Source organism: Podarcis pityusensis (genome assembly GCF_964106645.2).
Source record: "Podarcis pityusensis genome assembly, chromosome: 1".
In the NCBI taxonomy this organism is placed as follows: Eukaryota; Metazoa; Chordata; class Lepidosauria; order Squamata; family Lacertidae; genus Podarcis; species Podarcis pityusensis.
This window is the reverse complement of record NC_138028.1, coordinates 91775509-91793023: the sequence shown is the minus strand read 5'-3', so window position 1 is coordinate 91793023 and position 17515 is coordinate 91775509. Positions and strand designations below refer to the sequence as shown.

At 40.2% G+C, this 17515-nt stretch overlaps 1 protein-coding gene across 1 annotated transcript in view; it reads left to right on the top strand.

Annotated features, from left to right (window-relative positions):
* The window catches only part of CLASP1 (cytoplasmic linker associated protein 1), a 172947-nt gene that overhangs the window by 118955 nt on the left and 36477 nt on the right, over positions 1-17515 (top strand). The window contains exons 24-31 of the mRNA XM_081009704.1: positions 1030-1092; positions 4865-4968; positions 7946-7969; positions 9639-9883; positions 11214-11277; positions 12024-12187; positions 15796-15874; positions 16113-16256. Of these exons, the coding sequence (XP_080865830.1) occupies positions 1030-1092; positions 4865-4968; positions 7946-7969; positions 9639-9883; positions 11214-11277; positions 12024-12187; positions 15796-15874; positions 16113-16256 (887 nt within the window). The remainder of the gene's footprint in view (positions 1-1029; positions 1093-4864; positions 4969-7945; positions 7970-9638; positions 9884-11213; positions 11278-12023; positions 12188-15795; positions 15875-16112; positions 16257-17515) is intronic.

The following is a 17515-nucleotide window of genomic DNA, read 5'->3' as shown; positions in this document are numbered from 1 at the left end:
AGACTGCTTAACTCTATTGGCACTTGTGAATGATTTAAATGACTATTTGTCAGTGCTGGTGCCTTTTACTTTTTGGGTGCTTGGATGTTTTCCAGCTACAAAACTGACCTCAGGACTCTATATTTAGTGTAAAGCCTGTAACTAACATTAATGATTCAAATCTCCGCTCAAATCCAGATTTGTTCTTTTCCCTACTGTAGCTGCATGTTGTCCAGACCATATGGTACCCTAATTAGACTCTCGACATAGCACTTGCTTTAAATTCAGAAGTTCCCATGTTCAATGCTAATGGATTCTGGGTTAGCAGAACTGGGGAAATCGCTCTGCCTGGGGAATGGGAGAGATGCTACCCGTAAGAGGGAGCCCGAATATGTCTATGGTAGCATCATATGTTCAGTTTTAATAGGTTACCTGCTTTGTGGTACTGGGGATATAATTTCTGCAGCAAATATATGTCATGAAAGTTATTTCCTTATGTTGTCTTTCCGCTCCTCTCCGGCGCTGTTGGTTTGTCCCTGAACTACAAATTGTCTTTTTATTGACCATGGGTTCGCATCTATGAATGAAACTACTGAGGTTTAACACTTGCAAGCACAGTTTCTAAGGATTCATTGCGATTCCGCCATAGGATTTAGACGGACCACACCTAAATCCTATTGCTTCCAAGTTGATCATTTCATGTTTTCATCAGTGATTCTCCTGAACCCGGCAGGTGATTCATGTTTCTCAGTCTCTGCTGGACTGCACGTAACTCGGAAGTCTCAAAAGGGGTCCCTTCTGTTTTTCATGCATCATGCCCCATAGCTGGAGGCGGAGGGTCGGGGTGAGCGAGGGAGCTTTGGGTGTTGGTCCTGCTTGTGGGGCTGGCACTCGATTTATATGTCCATTCATATGCGATGCCATTTCCTTTTCACTATGTAACGCCAGTGTTGGTATTAATCATGTGCATCCTCTTTGGACTGTGGCACTTTTCTGTCTTGAGTACATGTGTGTTAATCCTGTGGGTGTTGCCATTCCTTCTACTTGCAGCCTCTCGACGTCATTCCAGGTCCACTAGCGCTCTCTCCACTGCTGATTCTGTTGGGCAGTCAGGTGAACAAGTGCTAACTGCATGAGTCTGCTTCTTAATAGTGTCTCTTTTTATTGCCATTTTAACATTTGCAGTCACAAACGTCGCTCTTCATTTAGCATGTGCTTCTTCTTCTTTTTTTACCACAGGCTTTCTTTTTTTTCCTTTTAAACATGCTTTTGTCACTTTTAAGTTTTGAATGCGTTTTTTTTAAAAGGTGGCTTGGTTTTTTTGGTTTTGCATACTGTTATTCCTGGAAAGGAAACAATGTTAAAATGGCGATTCAGGGCTTTGTTGATGTATCTTCTATGCATTTGTTCAGATAGATTGCATAGTATTTGGGGGCATGCTTCACAGCAGCCACAGGAAGCGCATAACATCACTTGGAGCTACAATTTTCTAATGCTCAATAAATAAATGGCAGAGCTGACCAGCAGCAAGGATGTGGCTCAAAATTCAGTTGTACAGTGTATCTCTCTGGTGTGCAAATAGCAAAAGTCAGTTTAATATTCTTTGGTAAATACAATTTTTTAAATGATGTTCTATCCAAGCTTTATAAAACTCTTATTTACTGAAAGGCACAAATCAAGCAATTAGAAGCTTGGGTTTTTAAGCTGGACTGGGTCTTTACGGATTTGCATTAGTTTCTTAAGCCAAGTAGTATAGATTTCTATAGATCATGATTTATTTGAATTTGTGCTATACATTTGAAAGGTGGCAGATTTGGTAGAATTTGTCTCAAAATGGGTGTCATTGAAAATTTATTTGGGATTTTCCTTGTGCTCTTCTGAAACTTTACTGGAGAACTTCATTCATATCTCTGAAATGGGCTTTAGTACACTGAAAACATACTCTTCTGGAGTGAGGGACTGACAAGCCCAGAATTTGTCCCAATACAAACATGTATTGCATCGTCACCCATCTCATGGGTTCTGCCCATTTGCTAAAAGTAGGGCATATAGCTGCATGCCACCTTGTAACTTAATGTGAGTTTAATTTAGTTGTTTCTGCTGGGTATTTTAAAGGCTTATGACATGATTTATTTTACCATTCTGATTATCCACATCTTTTAAAAAACTATTTTCCCTTTTCTAATGCAGTCTTAGTTTTGCTTGATAACATGTGACAGACAGAATTCAGTTCTGGTTTTTATGAAAATTGTGAGCATTTCAACTGGCATTGCTGGAGCTAGATTTTCACTCTTTACCAACTTACACAAGTAATATTTTCACTTGAAAGTTAATTCCCCAGTGGCATGCCTTTTTCCTGGAGGGTGGCCATAACCACACTGGGATGCAAAGATTTCTTTTACTTCATGATTTGTCAAAGAATTGTTCAGTATTGGAGCTCTTGCCAGGGTGGTTGGGATCTTGATGTATTAAATCAAGTTGGTGATTACTTTCTGGGCAAGAGTACTAGATTTATGTATGTTTTCTGAAGCAAATTTGGTTGCACATACCTCTTTGATCACTTTCTTGTTCATTCGCATGTCACGAAATTAGCCTAGTAAGCTGCATGGGGCACATTCTGGGGCCAGTTTACCATGTATGAAAGTGCAACCAGTTCCTTGATTTTGGGAAGCAGGTAGCAATAGAAATAATGATTTGCCATGTCTGTGGGGAAACGTCACGTCCCAAAATTCCTGTGTACCTTTCAATGGGGCAACACTATGGCAGTTCTATATTTCAACTGTGGATATTCCACAAATAGTAGAAATGTTACCCTAATCCATGACCCAGCTGAATTTCAGCACTTTTAAACCCCAGGCAGATTAGTGGTTCATTTCTTTCATTGAAACAAATGAAAGTGGTTAGCTTTGGCTGGATCATACACTTCATTTTATCTCTGCTATTACTGAAATTTTGGAAGATGCAAATCCAGGGGGTGAAATTCTGGCTTTCAGTGAGACCTGAGCAATGCCACCTGAGCCAAAGACATAAGTGCAGTTATCCTGCTATTTGTAGATTCTCTGAAACCTCCTACTCAAATAGTTCCACTGAACAGTGGAGGGCTTTAACAAAGTAGGTAGGTTATAGGATTGTGGCTGTTATATTGCACCAGATACTTACTGATACTTACAAAATTATGGTTGACTAGTACAAAACTTCATAACAGTGCATTTGGCTTGTCACTTCATATACATTTTCACATTTCCACTAGGTCTTCTACTTGAAGATCTACTTGAAACAAAACTGACGTTTGAAGCAAGTATTTGTGCTGCTTCTGCAACTAGGTGCATTAAAAAAGGGAATAGTAATAACATGCAGTTTTTATTTCCCTGTAAACTTCATCAGTCAATTGCTTTCAGAAAAAGCTTTCCATTAAAAACGTTTAATTTTCGCATGTAGTCTACTTTTATTTTTAGAAAATGTGCTTGTTGTAAATTTAAAATGCCTTATCTTGGTAACGCATTTTGAAAAATGAAAAACTTTTGGTATAATTGCCCCAATGCTTAGAAAATTATTGGTTTTGGCCTCTTAACATCAATTCTTCCTTTATGCCATAGTTGATCTGATCTTCCTTCCCTTCCTGCAGACCTAAACAAATATCAAATGCAAAAGTCGAATGCAACTTTTATCTGAGAGAAGATTGCAGAGTTCACAGAGCTCACAAATGATTTTTCCTGTTGAACTTACTCTGTTTATGCCTAGGTTCCTGCATCAGTTGTTATTGAATCTGCACACCCCCATTAAACCTTGCAAGAAATTCCTATTCATTGGAGATGAAGCTACTTAAGCTGTTTCTAATTAGTGTGCCCTAAAATATTTGCATGCAAACCACCTTTTTATCACTTATTGCACAGTTGCAAATTATATTGTTCAGTAGTGCAGATTATCATTGTCCTTATCTAGCAAGGGAAATATGCAAGGACGCAGCCTTCTGCTGTTGCAGGTAGTTCATATCCATACAGTCATCCACGTCGTGATGCTGATTGGGCCCCACTGAACTGACTAGGGATATACACCACCATTCAGCTAATTGCCTACAGCTAGAGTAGGATTGGCATGCCATATTTCTACATTACTGTTGCTTTTAAAAAGCTCAAACACTGTGATTTTTATTTGATTGATAACCTACGCTAGCTGTTGAAAAAAAAATCCTTTTGAAATTCATTCTATCATTATTATTATTATAGTCTTTCTTCTATAAGGCTGTGAAACCCAGATTCAGATGTAATGCTAAGCCAAAGCATGGCTTACCTCTGTGTAGCCCATCAACAGTAAGGCCACAGTCTTTACTCTGGAATCCTCATGTTTGCTAGTTCGTGCTAAGCCATGTCCTGGGCCACTGTCAGAGTAATTGTTAGCTATTCTAGAGTATTTTAAAAAGTACACATTGCAGGACCTGCAAAAAAAGAAAGAAAATTAATAGAATACTAGTGACAATTTTTCTCTTAAAACACACACACAACACACACTTGAAAATTTTGTTCTGGTACTCATGCATCATCCTTTGAAGAATGAGTGATATCCAGAGGTTGTTTCATTAAAAAGACACCATAAAAGAGATCAACTCCCTCCCCTCTGTTTCTCGATAGGAAAGTATTCTGGTGACTTGTCCAATGCTACATCTGGGATCCTAGCTAGCTATGTAACAGGACTCTACATTTTGACAAGTCTGTTGTGGTGCTAAAGAGGTCTGATCATAACAAAACAAAACAGTTACTGGTAATAATTAAAGCCATGGTGAGAGTTCCCTCTCTGTGTCGGTTCATTCCTGGCCAGCAGCCTTATTAATATTCCAAGGGACTGTGAACTCCCCTAATGATGCCTTTCAATATTGTCTTTTGTGCAGACCGGTTTGGGCTCGGACAGCCAGGCAGGTTGCCTGCCTCTATGAATGCAATGCGAGTCCTCAGCACAAGCACAGATCTGGAGGCTGCTGTGGCGGATGCACTGGTAAGAAGGAAAACACAATGCTACCAACACCAGAAACTGACTTAAAGCTGCCTGTTGTACGTACATTCTCCTGTTTCTTGTTTATAACTGTTCCTTTTTAATGTGCGTGACACTGCCTAAATGTCTGTCTTGGAGTTTGGCATATGTGGAATAAAGTTAGTTAATGCACAGCCGTTCTGCACAAGAGGCAGAGCTGTTGTGACTGCTGGCATTGGAGCTGAGAAGATTGACACTAGTAGTCTCAGATAGAAGTGAAGAGTTGCAAGCATTAACTGTTTGATCCTAACTACCCTTATGTGGAAGTAAGCCTCATTTATTTGGATGAGTCATATTCCGTCTAAATGCACTTAGGAGCACAGCCAAAGTCTCTGAATTGCTGTCTGCTCTGTTCAACAGTTATATACCGTGGTAGATGAGATGCTTCAGCTGTAAGACATTAAGGACTTGTGTCTCTAGTTCTAGATATTTCAGGTTTGATTTCCAGCACAGTAGGTGTCCCTGGTGTGGTTGGTATCTGGGGTCACTCTCAAATCCTCCAATGATGCTCACCAAGGCCCCTGCCCCTCCCGATTTTATTTTATTCTTTTTACTTTGGGGGGAGTGTTGGTTGGGAAGTTTCCTGAATTGCGGGGGGGGGGGGTGTTGCCTGCTTTTTTTGCTCTGTGTTTTACGTGTTTGTGTGTGTGTGTGTTTAACTCTTTTTTGGGGATTGATAGATAGATGGATAGATAGATAGATAGATAGATAGATAGATGGATGGGTGGGTCTGAGTACTGCTGTTACTTCTGTGAAATGGGTATTTTGCAGTTCCTACAACAGTTCCTTTGATTTTCAAATGTGCCTCCAGGCCTGAGAAGGTTGGGAATCTCTCCAGACGTGTTAACAAATTTTGCTTGGCTCCTGAAGGTTGGTTGGTGCATTTGGAAGGCTAAAAATGAATCTCTTTTCCTAGGGAACTCGTGAGAATTGTAGCTCTGTGAGGGGAATAGGGGTCTCCTGACAACTCTCAGCACCCTTAACAAACTACAACTCTCAGGATTCTTTGGGGGAAGCTGTGACAATTTAAAGTGGTATCATAGTGTTTAAAATGTGTGGCGTGAATGTGGCCTTAGAAGTGCTCTGCTGGAAGCTCCTCATTTTCAGAAAATCATCCATTAAGTGCATCTAAGTACAATGTGTTCTGCTATGAGTGACCCTGTGGGCGTGATTCTAGCTCCTAGACTATGGGTCCACCTTTCTCAGTATTTTTTTACTGAATGAAAATGTTCATCCATGACTGACTTTGTTTTCTCACCCACGACTGAAGAGCTTCCATTAGAATGGATAGCTAGCGAGGCCTCCAGTACTTCAGTACAAGCTGTCTCTTGTGTTTGTTAAAGTTGACAGGGAACTACTGGCCCTGAGGTGCAGCTTGTGAATTATACGCTCTCTCTCCCATGCCTCAGTAAAATCATAAATCCATAAAGAAAGGGCTGTAGTGAAGTTGGGGCCTGTATTTTTTCCCAAAATAAATTTTCAGATTACCCTGTCAGCTGAAGCATCCACGCGTCAGTTATTTTCATCTGTCTAAAGACTGATAGGGAGAAGGGTCCTGCAGTCTCTGCCCTCAACAAGTATATCATAAAATCAATTCTCCACATGGAACACAGAGACAATTTGTTTCTACTTCAAGGTAGTGGTATTTTGCATCGCCGACTAGCAATGCAAGCCCAATCCAGAAAACCCCAGAACTGGTAAGATAGGGCCTTCTCATACTGAAGATATGCAGAGCAGCAGACCAGTCATCTGACTTATTGAAACCCTGTTTGACAGATACCCAGGTCCAGCTGATGTTGCAGTAGAACAAGAAACCCTCCAAAGTCTATTTCTGTTGAATTTTGCTGTTTTTCTTATCGTTACTATTGTGAAAAGGCAACTGTTTTACTTTTGGTAGCCGGTCTCCTGCCTTTCTCTGTTTCTCACTGAAAAGAATCCCCTAATCTCTAGTAGTCTTTCTCACAAAAGCAGCATTCTCTGCTCCCTACCCCTCCACCTTGGTATTTGAGAAGTCTAGAAGCTGCTCCCAAAAGACTTTATCCTACCAAACAAGATTTCAAACAAAGCCCTGCAGGTCAAATTCTGTGTCCTGTCTCTGTAAAAAGAGACAACTGAACCTGGTCAAAAGAAACATCTTTGTTTCTGGCTAGCAAACGTGACATCAGTGTACAGAACCAGTCTTGTTGATTTGAAGGTCAATGAAAAACATTGGGATAAAGAGATTTCACATTTGGGGAAGAAATAAGTCCCAGCTGGCTATGAGAGAGGGAGGGAGCTCTGGGAGACCATAGTGCAGGCATAGGCAAACTCGGCCCTCCAGATGTTTTGGGACTACAACTCCCATCATCCCTAGCTAACAGGACCAGTGGTCAGGGACGATGGGAGTTGTAGTCCCCAAAACATCTGGAGGGCTGAGTTTGCCTATGCCTTCCATAGTGTATTTGAACAACTTTGAAGAAAAAATAGCTCTTAGTTATTTGGTTTTCTGTGAGGCTAGAGAGCGTGTTATCTCTTCCCTGTCTTTGATTCTGTGTCTGTAGGCTGGTAAGAGATAACATGTCCTCAAATGCCACCTTAAGGAGAACAGAAGCTTAGGGGTGATAATCAGGACTGCAATTCTTTTTTATTGGAGTTGTATAAAAGTGTCAGAATGGCATAGGATAATGTTGGCTTTAAGTGAAGGCAGAATGCTAAGTGCGCATCACCTATGCGTGAATTGAAGAGGCATTGGGAAGTGAGATCAGAAGAGCAATCTGTTTGGTGCCATGCTCTGTACCCATTTTAATTTTGTGTTGCTTGAAGTAAATCTGGCTCAATTTATATTTTTATTTGCTAAGACACATTTGCTTGTACATTTTTGTTGCAAGTGCAATCCCTGCATAAGCTTCTGACATAATTCTCTTATGCTTTCTCCCACCCTTCAATCTTTTCCTGCATACAGCTCTTAGGAGACTCCAGAAGCAAGGTACTAGTGCCTGACTTTTTGACTTTTTGTTGTTGTTTAGTTCTTTTCCTTTTTTCCTTTTTCTTTTTTTGCTTTTCCTGTTACAGAATTCATATGGTGCTGTAATTATTCTGATATGTTAGAGCCCTATCAAGCTGTGGAATTGGGACCTCAGAAACACGTTCTGTATCATTCACTTAGTGTCTGTGTGTGTGTCAAAGAAAACAAGAAAAGCCAAGAAAAAAATCTCTTTAATGAATTATGCAAATAAAACATTACTATTATGTACACGTGTATATGCATATATGCTAAATTATGTAGAGGGTGGGAAAGATCAGGAAATCGGGTGTAATACATAGCTCTGAAAATAATAGTTATTTGATGTTGCGTAGCACAATTAGGTATTTCTAGCAAGGGTGGGAGCATATTCCATATTATTATTATTATTTTGCTGTATGCCGCCTTTCCACATTTCAAAACATGCTCAAGGCGGCTTACAACATGAAAATAATACAGAACCACGACATAGCAAAAGTAGTCTTAAACAATAAATAAAATATTTTAAAATATGCATCCAAACTGAACAGTTTCCACATAAATCGCAACAGGATCTAAAATAAAGATACAAAAAACCAACAGCAACAACCCCCCTCACCAAACAACACCCCAGCCCAAGAGTGTTCAGTTCAGCTGGAGTTACTTAGGGCTCTGTGCTCCCAGGCCAGGTGGGGAAAGGCCTGCAAGGCAGGGAGCAGGTCTTCCAGGAACACACAGGCAAGATGGTCTGTCATTTGGCATATAGCTGCCATTCTTCATAAGGCATTGCCCATCCACACACATTATGTGACAATAAGGACTACATCCAAAGTAAATATGAATTTTCAAAGCAGCCTATTGCACTCTAGTGATAGCCTCTAGGTTTCCATAAATATACACAATTCCAAAAACAAGAACCTCTCCTAATGTTAATTTTTGGACACCTGGATCTTATGCTGATGCCAGCAGGCGGGGGGTTCCCTGTGCTCGTCTTACACATTTTCTTGGGATTTGAACTTCATTGGGACTAGAGGGAGTGTGCACATGTTTCCCCAATGTATACTTTGAGTAGCTTTTACGGAGTGTGATGTAATCATTTCAGAAATTCATTATCATTGCTAAATATCTTATTTGCAAACCTGGGCTTTCAAGACATTGGTTTTCACTAAACGAAATTTGTATTGGCATAATTATGACTCTTGTTTATTAATGAAGAACCAACAAACACTTAAAACCATAAATATGGCATACTATATAAAATCTGAATTTATATAGGTGAATTTGGAGGCAATCCTTATTTATTTACAAAACGATATCAGCAACAGAATATTTCTCTTTTCCCAGTTTAAATCACTGGCTTGTTAGCTACATGTTTTATCTCCGCAGTTCTTTTCTATATTAGTATTTATGATATCTCATTATCGGTAGTTTCTTCTTTCATGGGGCCTTTTCACTGCTTATATTTTGTCCTTTTTAGGGCAGTCTATGCCACTCTTCACTAAGGCTCCTGATGCAGTTTAATTGTGGTTTAAATGTTTTTATGCCATAATCACCAGCAGCGTCAAACAGGCTTCTTTGGTGTTAAATTCCTAGTTTTTGCTTCAGTGTGATCATGTGGAGCCCACTAAGTTCAGGGTTAATTTCCCCCCACCAGAAAAAGCCAGTGAGACGAAGGTATGAGCCATATGGGATGTATTCTGATGATGATGCAAACAGTGACGCATCAAGTGCTTGCTCAGAGCGCTCCTACGGTTCCCGAAATGGAGGTATCCCACACTATCTGCGGCAGACGGAAGATGTGGCCGAGGTCTTAAATCACTGTGCAAGTTCCAACTGGTCTGAGAGGAAAGAGGGGCTAATAGGTCTACAAAACTTATTGAAGAGCCAGAGGACACTGAGGTAATTGTTTTAGTAAGTTTAAGAGAGGTTTTATTTATTTATTTATTTATTTATTTATTTATTTATTTTCTATACCGCCCTTTATTTTTTACTCAGGATTAAGGCATGCCCTTGAGTGAGTGTGTGTGTTGTGGAGGTTTCTAAGCAGAGGTTGGATGGCCATCTGTCATGGATGCTTAAGCTGAGAGTCATGCATTTCAGGGGGTTGGGCTAGATGACCCTTGGGGTCCCTTAGAATCATAGAATTGTAGAGTTCAGTGATGATAAAAGGTTCTGCAGCAGAAAAAAACAAAAGAGGAAAGCCCGATCAGCCATATGCCAAACAGCAAACAAATAGAGGGCAGGTGATCACCCTAAACGAAAAGCCCACCGGAATGGCATTTGCAGTCTCCCTAAAGCAGGGAAGAGGCTAAGTTCTCCTTCTGAGGGAGTGCTGTAACCAAGGAAGCGTTGTCCCATGTAACCACCTGGCGTACTTCTAATACTGGTGGGATGCAAAGCAGGGCCTCCCCAGAAGATCTCAGTGGATGGAGAAGGCAGTCTTTGGAATATTCCAGCCCCCAAACATTTGTGGCTTAAAAGTTGGTAACCAGCATCTTAAAATTGGGGCTGTGAAGTAAAGCAGTGTAGATTACAGTGGTGCCTCGCAAGACGAAAAGAATCTGTTCCGCGAGTCTCTTCGTCTTGCGGGTTTTTTCGTCTTGCGAAGCAAGCCCATTAGCGGTTTAGCGGAATAGCGCTACAGTATTAGCGGCTTAGCGGGCTTAGCGGATCAGCTGATAAGCGGCTTAGCGATCAGCTGTCAAGCGGCTTAGCCGATCAGCTGATAAGCGGTTTAGCGGCTTGGGGAAAAGGGGGGGGAAAGGAAAAAAACCCCGCAGGAACTCGCAAGACATTTTCGTCTTGCGAAGCAAGCACATAGGAAATTCGTTTTGCGAAGCACCTCCAAAACGGAAAACCCTTTCGTCTAGCGGGTTTTCCGTCTTGCGAGGCATTCGTCTTGCGGGGCACCACTGTAAATCATTTTTTATTAATATGGTCTTAATGGTGGGCCCCGTCATCAGGCCGGCAGTAGCAATCTAAACACTCTTGAAAGGCAGCCCCTCATGAGGGAGATTCATTACACTCAACTATCATATAAAATTGGCATATCCTGAATTAATAGCACCACATATTATATTGTTTGTGGATATGCCCAATCTTAAGAACTGTATTTCATAGTACCACACGTTTTGTGGTCAGACCGTAAGTGTAAAATACTTCCTTTCATGCATTTTACAGATACTTTATGTCAGATCTAAAACATTATTGTTTGGGTTTTGTTTTTCAGCCGAGTTGAGTTGAAAAGACTGTGCGAGATCTTCACACGCATGTTTGCTGACCCGCACAGCAAGGTAAAATCTTAAGTAGATCTTGTAAGATAAACCTGTAATATTTTCTGAATGTACATATATTTTTAAACATTTTGTTGGTATAAAACAAGCTTATTATTGAAACCTTGGTTGTCTCAATCTCTTGATGGCGTCATTATGCTCTGAAACAGATTTGACTTTGTCTGTAATATTTTAAGGCTTCTTAGTGAAGGAAGTGGGGGTATAAAGAAATTATCTCACTACAAAATATTTGTGCCTTTCTTCCTGAAGCTTGAGCATTGCAGGAGTAGGGCTCATTTAGGGCAGAACATCTCCTTAATGTGCAGTAAGAACGGTTGTTTCAAAATATGTTACTTGCATCAATTTGTAAACACTTAACTCTAGCCTATAATAAAACAAATGTCTCAAACTTTATGTGAATGCATATATTATCTGGTATTGGGGGAAACTGCCCTAGAGCAGTTGGCTTTGGTTCTCCGTATCTATGTACTAATGAATGGTTTGTTTTGTTGCATGGCCTGTTTTGCGGTGGAATTCACTACAGAGAGTAAGTGTATTCTCTTTCCTCCTCACCCCCACCCCTCCATGTCACCTCTTTTATATGTTTAATATGGCACATCCTGAAAGTTTACAGTGCTAACATTGTTTCTAAAAGTATTCCGTATCTAAAGTAGACCCCCCCCCTTTTTTCTTCTTCTTTTGGACATGTTTGCGTGTTATTATAACTATTATTTCCCCCCACCCCCTTATCTCTATATGTCTTATAGGTTTTCAGCATGTTTCTTGAAACCCTGGTAGACTTCATCATTATTCACAAGGATGATTTGCAGGATTGGCTTTTTGTCCTCCTGACACAGTTGCTCAAGAAGATGGGAGCTGACTTGCTGGGCTCAGTGCAGGCAAAAGTGCAGAAAGCTCTGGATGTAACAAGGTAGTGTGTCTGCAAATAACAATGGATGACCTGTGAACCTACCAGCAAGGTGACTTCACCAGACATTTAGACATAATGGTCTGCTTTGGATATAACATGAAATCATAGTTTAACATCACAGGTAGAAGCCTACTTGGACCCCATGCACAAGCACACCCTACTTCCTGCTCCTCTGATGCAACCACAATGAGGAGATCAGCAGAACATTTCTTGATTTAAACTAACCACAGTTTGTTGCTGCATCTAGACTATGCTGTGATTAGTTTAAGCCATGGTTTATCGAAACAAGTTAAGATCAATTTGTGGTTTTTGGCTTGTTTTAGTAAACCAGGAATGGGGAATCTGGGCCTCCAGATGATGTTGATCCTCTGTGATCCTCTGATGAAGGGCAGTATAGAAATAAAAGGCTCAACATCCCCAGCTGTTGATCAGTCATCAGAGATGATCAGAATTGTAGTTCAACAGTATCTGGAGGGCCAAAGATTCCACATTCTTGAAATAAGCCACAGTTCAAACTAACTGCAGTTCCTAGTTTGGATGTAGTAAGACTACAGCTAATTTCAACCGGGAAGTGGATGCTTCCAATAAAATTCTCATGGCTACATTGGGAGAGAAGAGAGTGCTTACGCTTGAATCTCGGGTAGTCTTGTTTCTCTAACACTAAACTGGTTTAGCAGTATATCTAAACCACGCCATTGTAACACCTGGTATATTTCAGGAGAGAAGCTATTAACTTTGCTTTACTACTTGAGGGAACCTGGCCCTCATTCAAAACCAGCATAAACGTTTGAGCCTAGAGGTCACACCCACACCATACATTCAAGGCACTCTTCTACAACTTCAGTAGTCATGGCTTCCCCCAAAGAATCCTAGGAACTGCAGCTTGTTATTTTTAATAATATTTATTAAGATTTCAAAAAAACAAAAAATACAAAAATTGCACAAAAAAACAAAAAATAGAAAATACAAAAACTTACACACAATAAGAAAAAGATACAAAAGTGAAAAATAAAAATATGAGAAAGTGAAAAATACAGAAGAAAAATAATAGTAAAGAAGAAGAAAAAACATTAGACCTCCTCCTCCTCCCTTCCTTTGTATTCTAGTTATTAATTATCCCAGCAAATCCTTTCCATCTTTCTATTATAAAATAAACCTTAAAATTTAAAATTTAGATCTTAACTTTACCAGCTTCTTATATTCCTAATGTTCTTTCATAATTCTTTATACATCTTTACTAAGGCCAGGTAATTTCTTCCAACATTTTTCTGTCATTCATTTTTCTATCATTCTAACATTCATCAACTTTATAAAACATTCTATTAGTTAAAAAAAAGACAAAAAAAGAGAAAAAAGCATATAAACAAGTCCAATCTTAATCCAACGTCCCTTCCTCCTGGTTTCGGGATTTGTCAGTCCTTATTCCTCAATCTAACCCGGTGACCTTATGTCCGAGGCCCTCAAGTCACTTCCATGGCCCTTCCGCAGCTTTTCTTCATATTTGTGGCTGTAGTCACTTGCTCGTAGTAGCTCCAACTTAATAGTGTTTTTAACCCTTCTCATCAATTCAGATCCTTTTCCCTGTTCATCGCTGCATTCCATGTAGTATTTAAGAACATACTTCAAGGGCCCTCCGAAGTTGTGGGCCCCCACAATTCCAAACATGTCGCAGCCTGTTACTGTATTTAAAAAGTCCAGATATCCCAGCATAGGGGGGTCAATCCAGCCCCCCATTTCCAAACCACACCAAACTTTCCCTTCCCATATCTGATTTTTTCCAAGTTCCATTATCAAATCCGAAGGATCAAGCTCCTGTTGAGACTGTTCTGTCAAGCCACACTCCTGATTTAATGCCACAAACCCCTGTTCTGTCAAAACACACTCCTGGTTTGAGTCCTGGATAGACTCCACATATATTCCCACAGTTTGATCAACGCCTTCCACTGCCAGTCTGAGATTTCCAGTCGACTTGGCCATCTGGTTCACCTTATCATGTAGTTCTTCCAGTAGAATATTTGTTTTATTGAGCAGGCAAACCACAACTTCTGAAAACATTGTTGCACTCTCCCACGATTCTTTGTAACAGCTGTCAAGTCCTTGGCATTAGTTACAGTTTCTAAGGCTCCCCCTAGGGAGAAGACTTATATTTGTTTCTGATACATTTCCATGTTACTTAAAATACTTTATCCATATATATTCCTTTAAAATGCGAAAGGGAACAGTAGAGTCACGAAAATTCTCTTCTTTTAACTATCTGTCACACACAGATACCTTGATTGATTCACGTCAGTCCTGACTTCCCCGCTCCAGGATCAGGACGAAAATAACTTCCTTTTACTGCTTCAAATAGTCCAAAAAAATATTCCCAATTTGAAATGTTGGAATCCACTCTTTTAACAGCAATTTTCAAAGCTCTAGTATAAGTTGTCTTTGCTTTGTTATATTTACAAAAGAACGGAAGGGTGACTTCCTGTTTAGCCCTTACCGCTCCGTACCAAATTCAATCGATTTTTCTTTTTTTATATATAGTCCAATTCTGTCCTTTTCACTAGTCTTCATTTAATGTCCCAATTTGTTCAAATTCTGGGTACTCACGGATATTTGTTTTAAAGTCCGAATTGTCCAGGAAAAAAGGCAGCGCTCTCCGGCAACAGCTACGCGGCTTCACTCCACAAAAGAAGCAGACGACTCGCAGCACAGCGCCTTCACTTCCCCGCTCTGTTCCGGAGCCCGTTGCCGGGCTCCTTTGCAGATTGGGGGGGCGCAAACAGTGCCCGCCGAGTCCCAGGGTCACAGGCTTCACCCGCCTGTGGTTTAAGGGGTCCCCGCTGCGCCGAAGCGGTTTTAGACCCGATTTCTGTGGAGCGGTCTCCCTCTGGATTAGAGGGATTCCGCCATTGCCGTTGGCGCCACCTCCGGAAGTCGGAACTGCAGCTTGTTAAGGACTCAGAGAGTTGTTAGGAAGCCCCTCGCAGAACTACAATTCCCTGCACCCTTCCCTGCATTTGAGACTCATATATATATATATATATATATATATATATATATATATATAGTTTTTTTGTGTTCCATCGCCCAGGCTGTGAGTGGTAAGTGCTGCATGATTTCTCCATCTGAGACAAGATCTTACAAGAAAAGGAAAACTGAATGAAACAGAAAAGGAGGGAGAGAACTATCTTTCTAGAACCTTTGTTATTGACTGAACATTAGCCATGTCTGCACACCTCAGTAAACCATAGGTGAATGCAATATGTATGAACTCGAACAAGACACAACAGGCCTGGAAGTCACCCTCCCCCTGCTACTCATCCCACACAGCCTGGAGGATGACTTCAGAAGCTCTCATTTGCACTCTCAATTAATCGGTTTCCCATGACATCCAAACCTGAAAGTGGCTAGTCTTAACCATGGTTAGTTTAAATAAGCCAGCTTCAGCAATTATAATTGCAAATTGTTTGAGATTAACCATAGTTAATCCACAGGTTGCGGATCTAAATACTACAAACCGTGGTTTAGCATCATGTGCAAATGTGGCCTCATGTGCATAAATGTTGTGACTAGTAATGGAATTTGTTGTCATGCATTGTTTTCTTTTCTTTCCACTCTAGGGATTCTTTTCCATTTGATCAACAGTTTAATATTTTGATGAGATTTATTGTAGATCAAACCCAAACGCCAAACCTTAAGGCAAGTAAAACCTTGGGAAATGCTTGCATTTGACAACACAGTACTTGACCACAGATAATTGGGGAAGGTAGTCTTTTGTCCAGTGTTTATATTTTAGTGGCGTTCAGAAAATCTAGAGATGACTTTTATATAGCAATCAGTGACCCACAGATCCTTGAATAGGAGCAGGGAAAGATCTTGGGGTTTGGGGAATTTGCAGTGTTTTATCTTACTTACAGAAGTATTCCACTCACTTTAGGTAAAAGTGGCCATCCTGAAGTATATTGAGTCCTTGGCCAGACAGATGGACCCCACAGATTTTGCAAACTCCAGTGAGGCAAAACTTGCTGTTTCTAGGATCATTACTTGGACAACAGAACCAAAGAGCTCAGATGTGAGAAAGGTGAGTTAAAGCAACGATAAGGGTTAAGTGTCAGAATTTTCTAAGTTAATATAAACCGTTATAAATATTGTGAAATTGAATAGGTCAAGTAATTTGATTTTTGAATGGCTGTATCTATATCTGTCACCTTAGATAAAGTTTAGGGCTACTTGACCATCCATTTTTGTCTTCCATAGCAGAAGAAATTTGAGCTCTTTTTTACATCTGATGGATCAAATGGTATCTTACTTTGAAAAGAGAATCAATTAGTCACCATCCACAATATTTACATTCCTATTAGATAATACAAGATTCCACTCCCTAGATAGAACAAAAACAGGATCTAGAAGCATATTTTCTATGAACCCTAAAATTCTGAGAACTTGCTTGCTTGATTGTTTTGGAACATTTCTGCACCACCCACCCTTTATCGCTTGGTCTAGGATGATTTAAAAAACATTAAAACAAATTAAATACAGCCAGCAATAATAACAGATCAAACAGCATAAAAAGTAGTAGCAACAATAGGAGACAATCTTCACGGAGTAGGTGAAATAATTGAAAGGCCTGGGAGAATAGGAAAGTCTTTGTCTGGTGCCTGAAAGATAACAAGGTGTCTGGTGCCAGGTGAGCTTTCCTAGGAAGGAAGTTCCACAGATGGGGTGCTGCAACCAAAAAAGACCCTTCTCTGGTCACTACCTAATACCCCTCTTAACAGTGGGAGTACCCAAAGGGCAGCATGAACAGATGTTACACACACACACACACTTTCAGTTCATACATAATATTTATTTCATATAATTACAAAAGAGGCACTTTGGAATTGTCTACAATAAGTAGAATACCTTTCTGTAAATATGTGCTTTGCATTACTACAGTATTATGATGCTCTGGCCCCCACCCCCATACTCTTGCACCAGATGTCAAGACTTAAAGCTAGATTATTTGGATTAATTAATAAGAAAATTTCCACAACAGGGCAGTGTCTGGAACTGTGTGTGTGTGTGTGTGTGTGTGTGTGTGTGTGTGTGTTTGAGAGAAAGAGAGAGAGGGTGTGTGTCTTTGTTGTGCTGCCCATCCTTAATGGGTTAATTTACTTGTCTGTATGTGATAAAGAAAGAAAAATATAGTTTTAAAACAACTTGCTGGTGAAATAGCATTTTAGCAAGGTCTAGGAAGTTTCCAGCTCTGCCATTAGGTGTCAGCATTGCTACACACAAGTTGAGAGGAATCTCACCTTGTTACAGTTTAGATAAGAAGAAAAAGATACAACCTGTGGA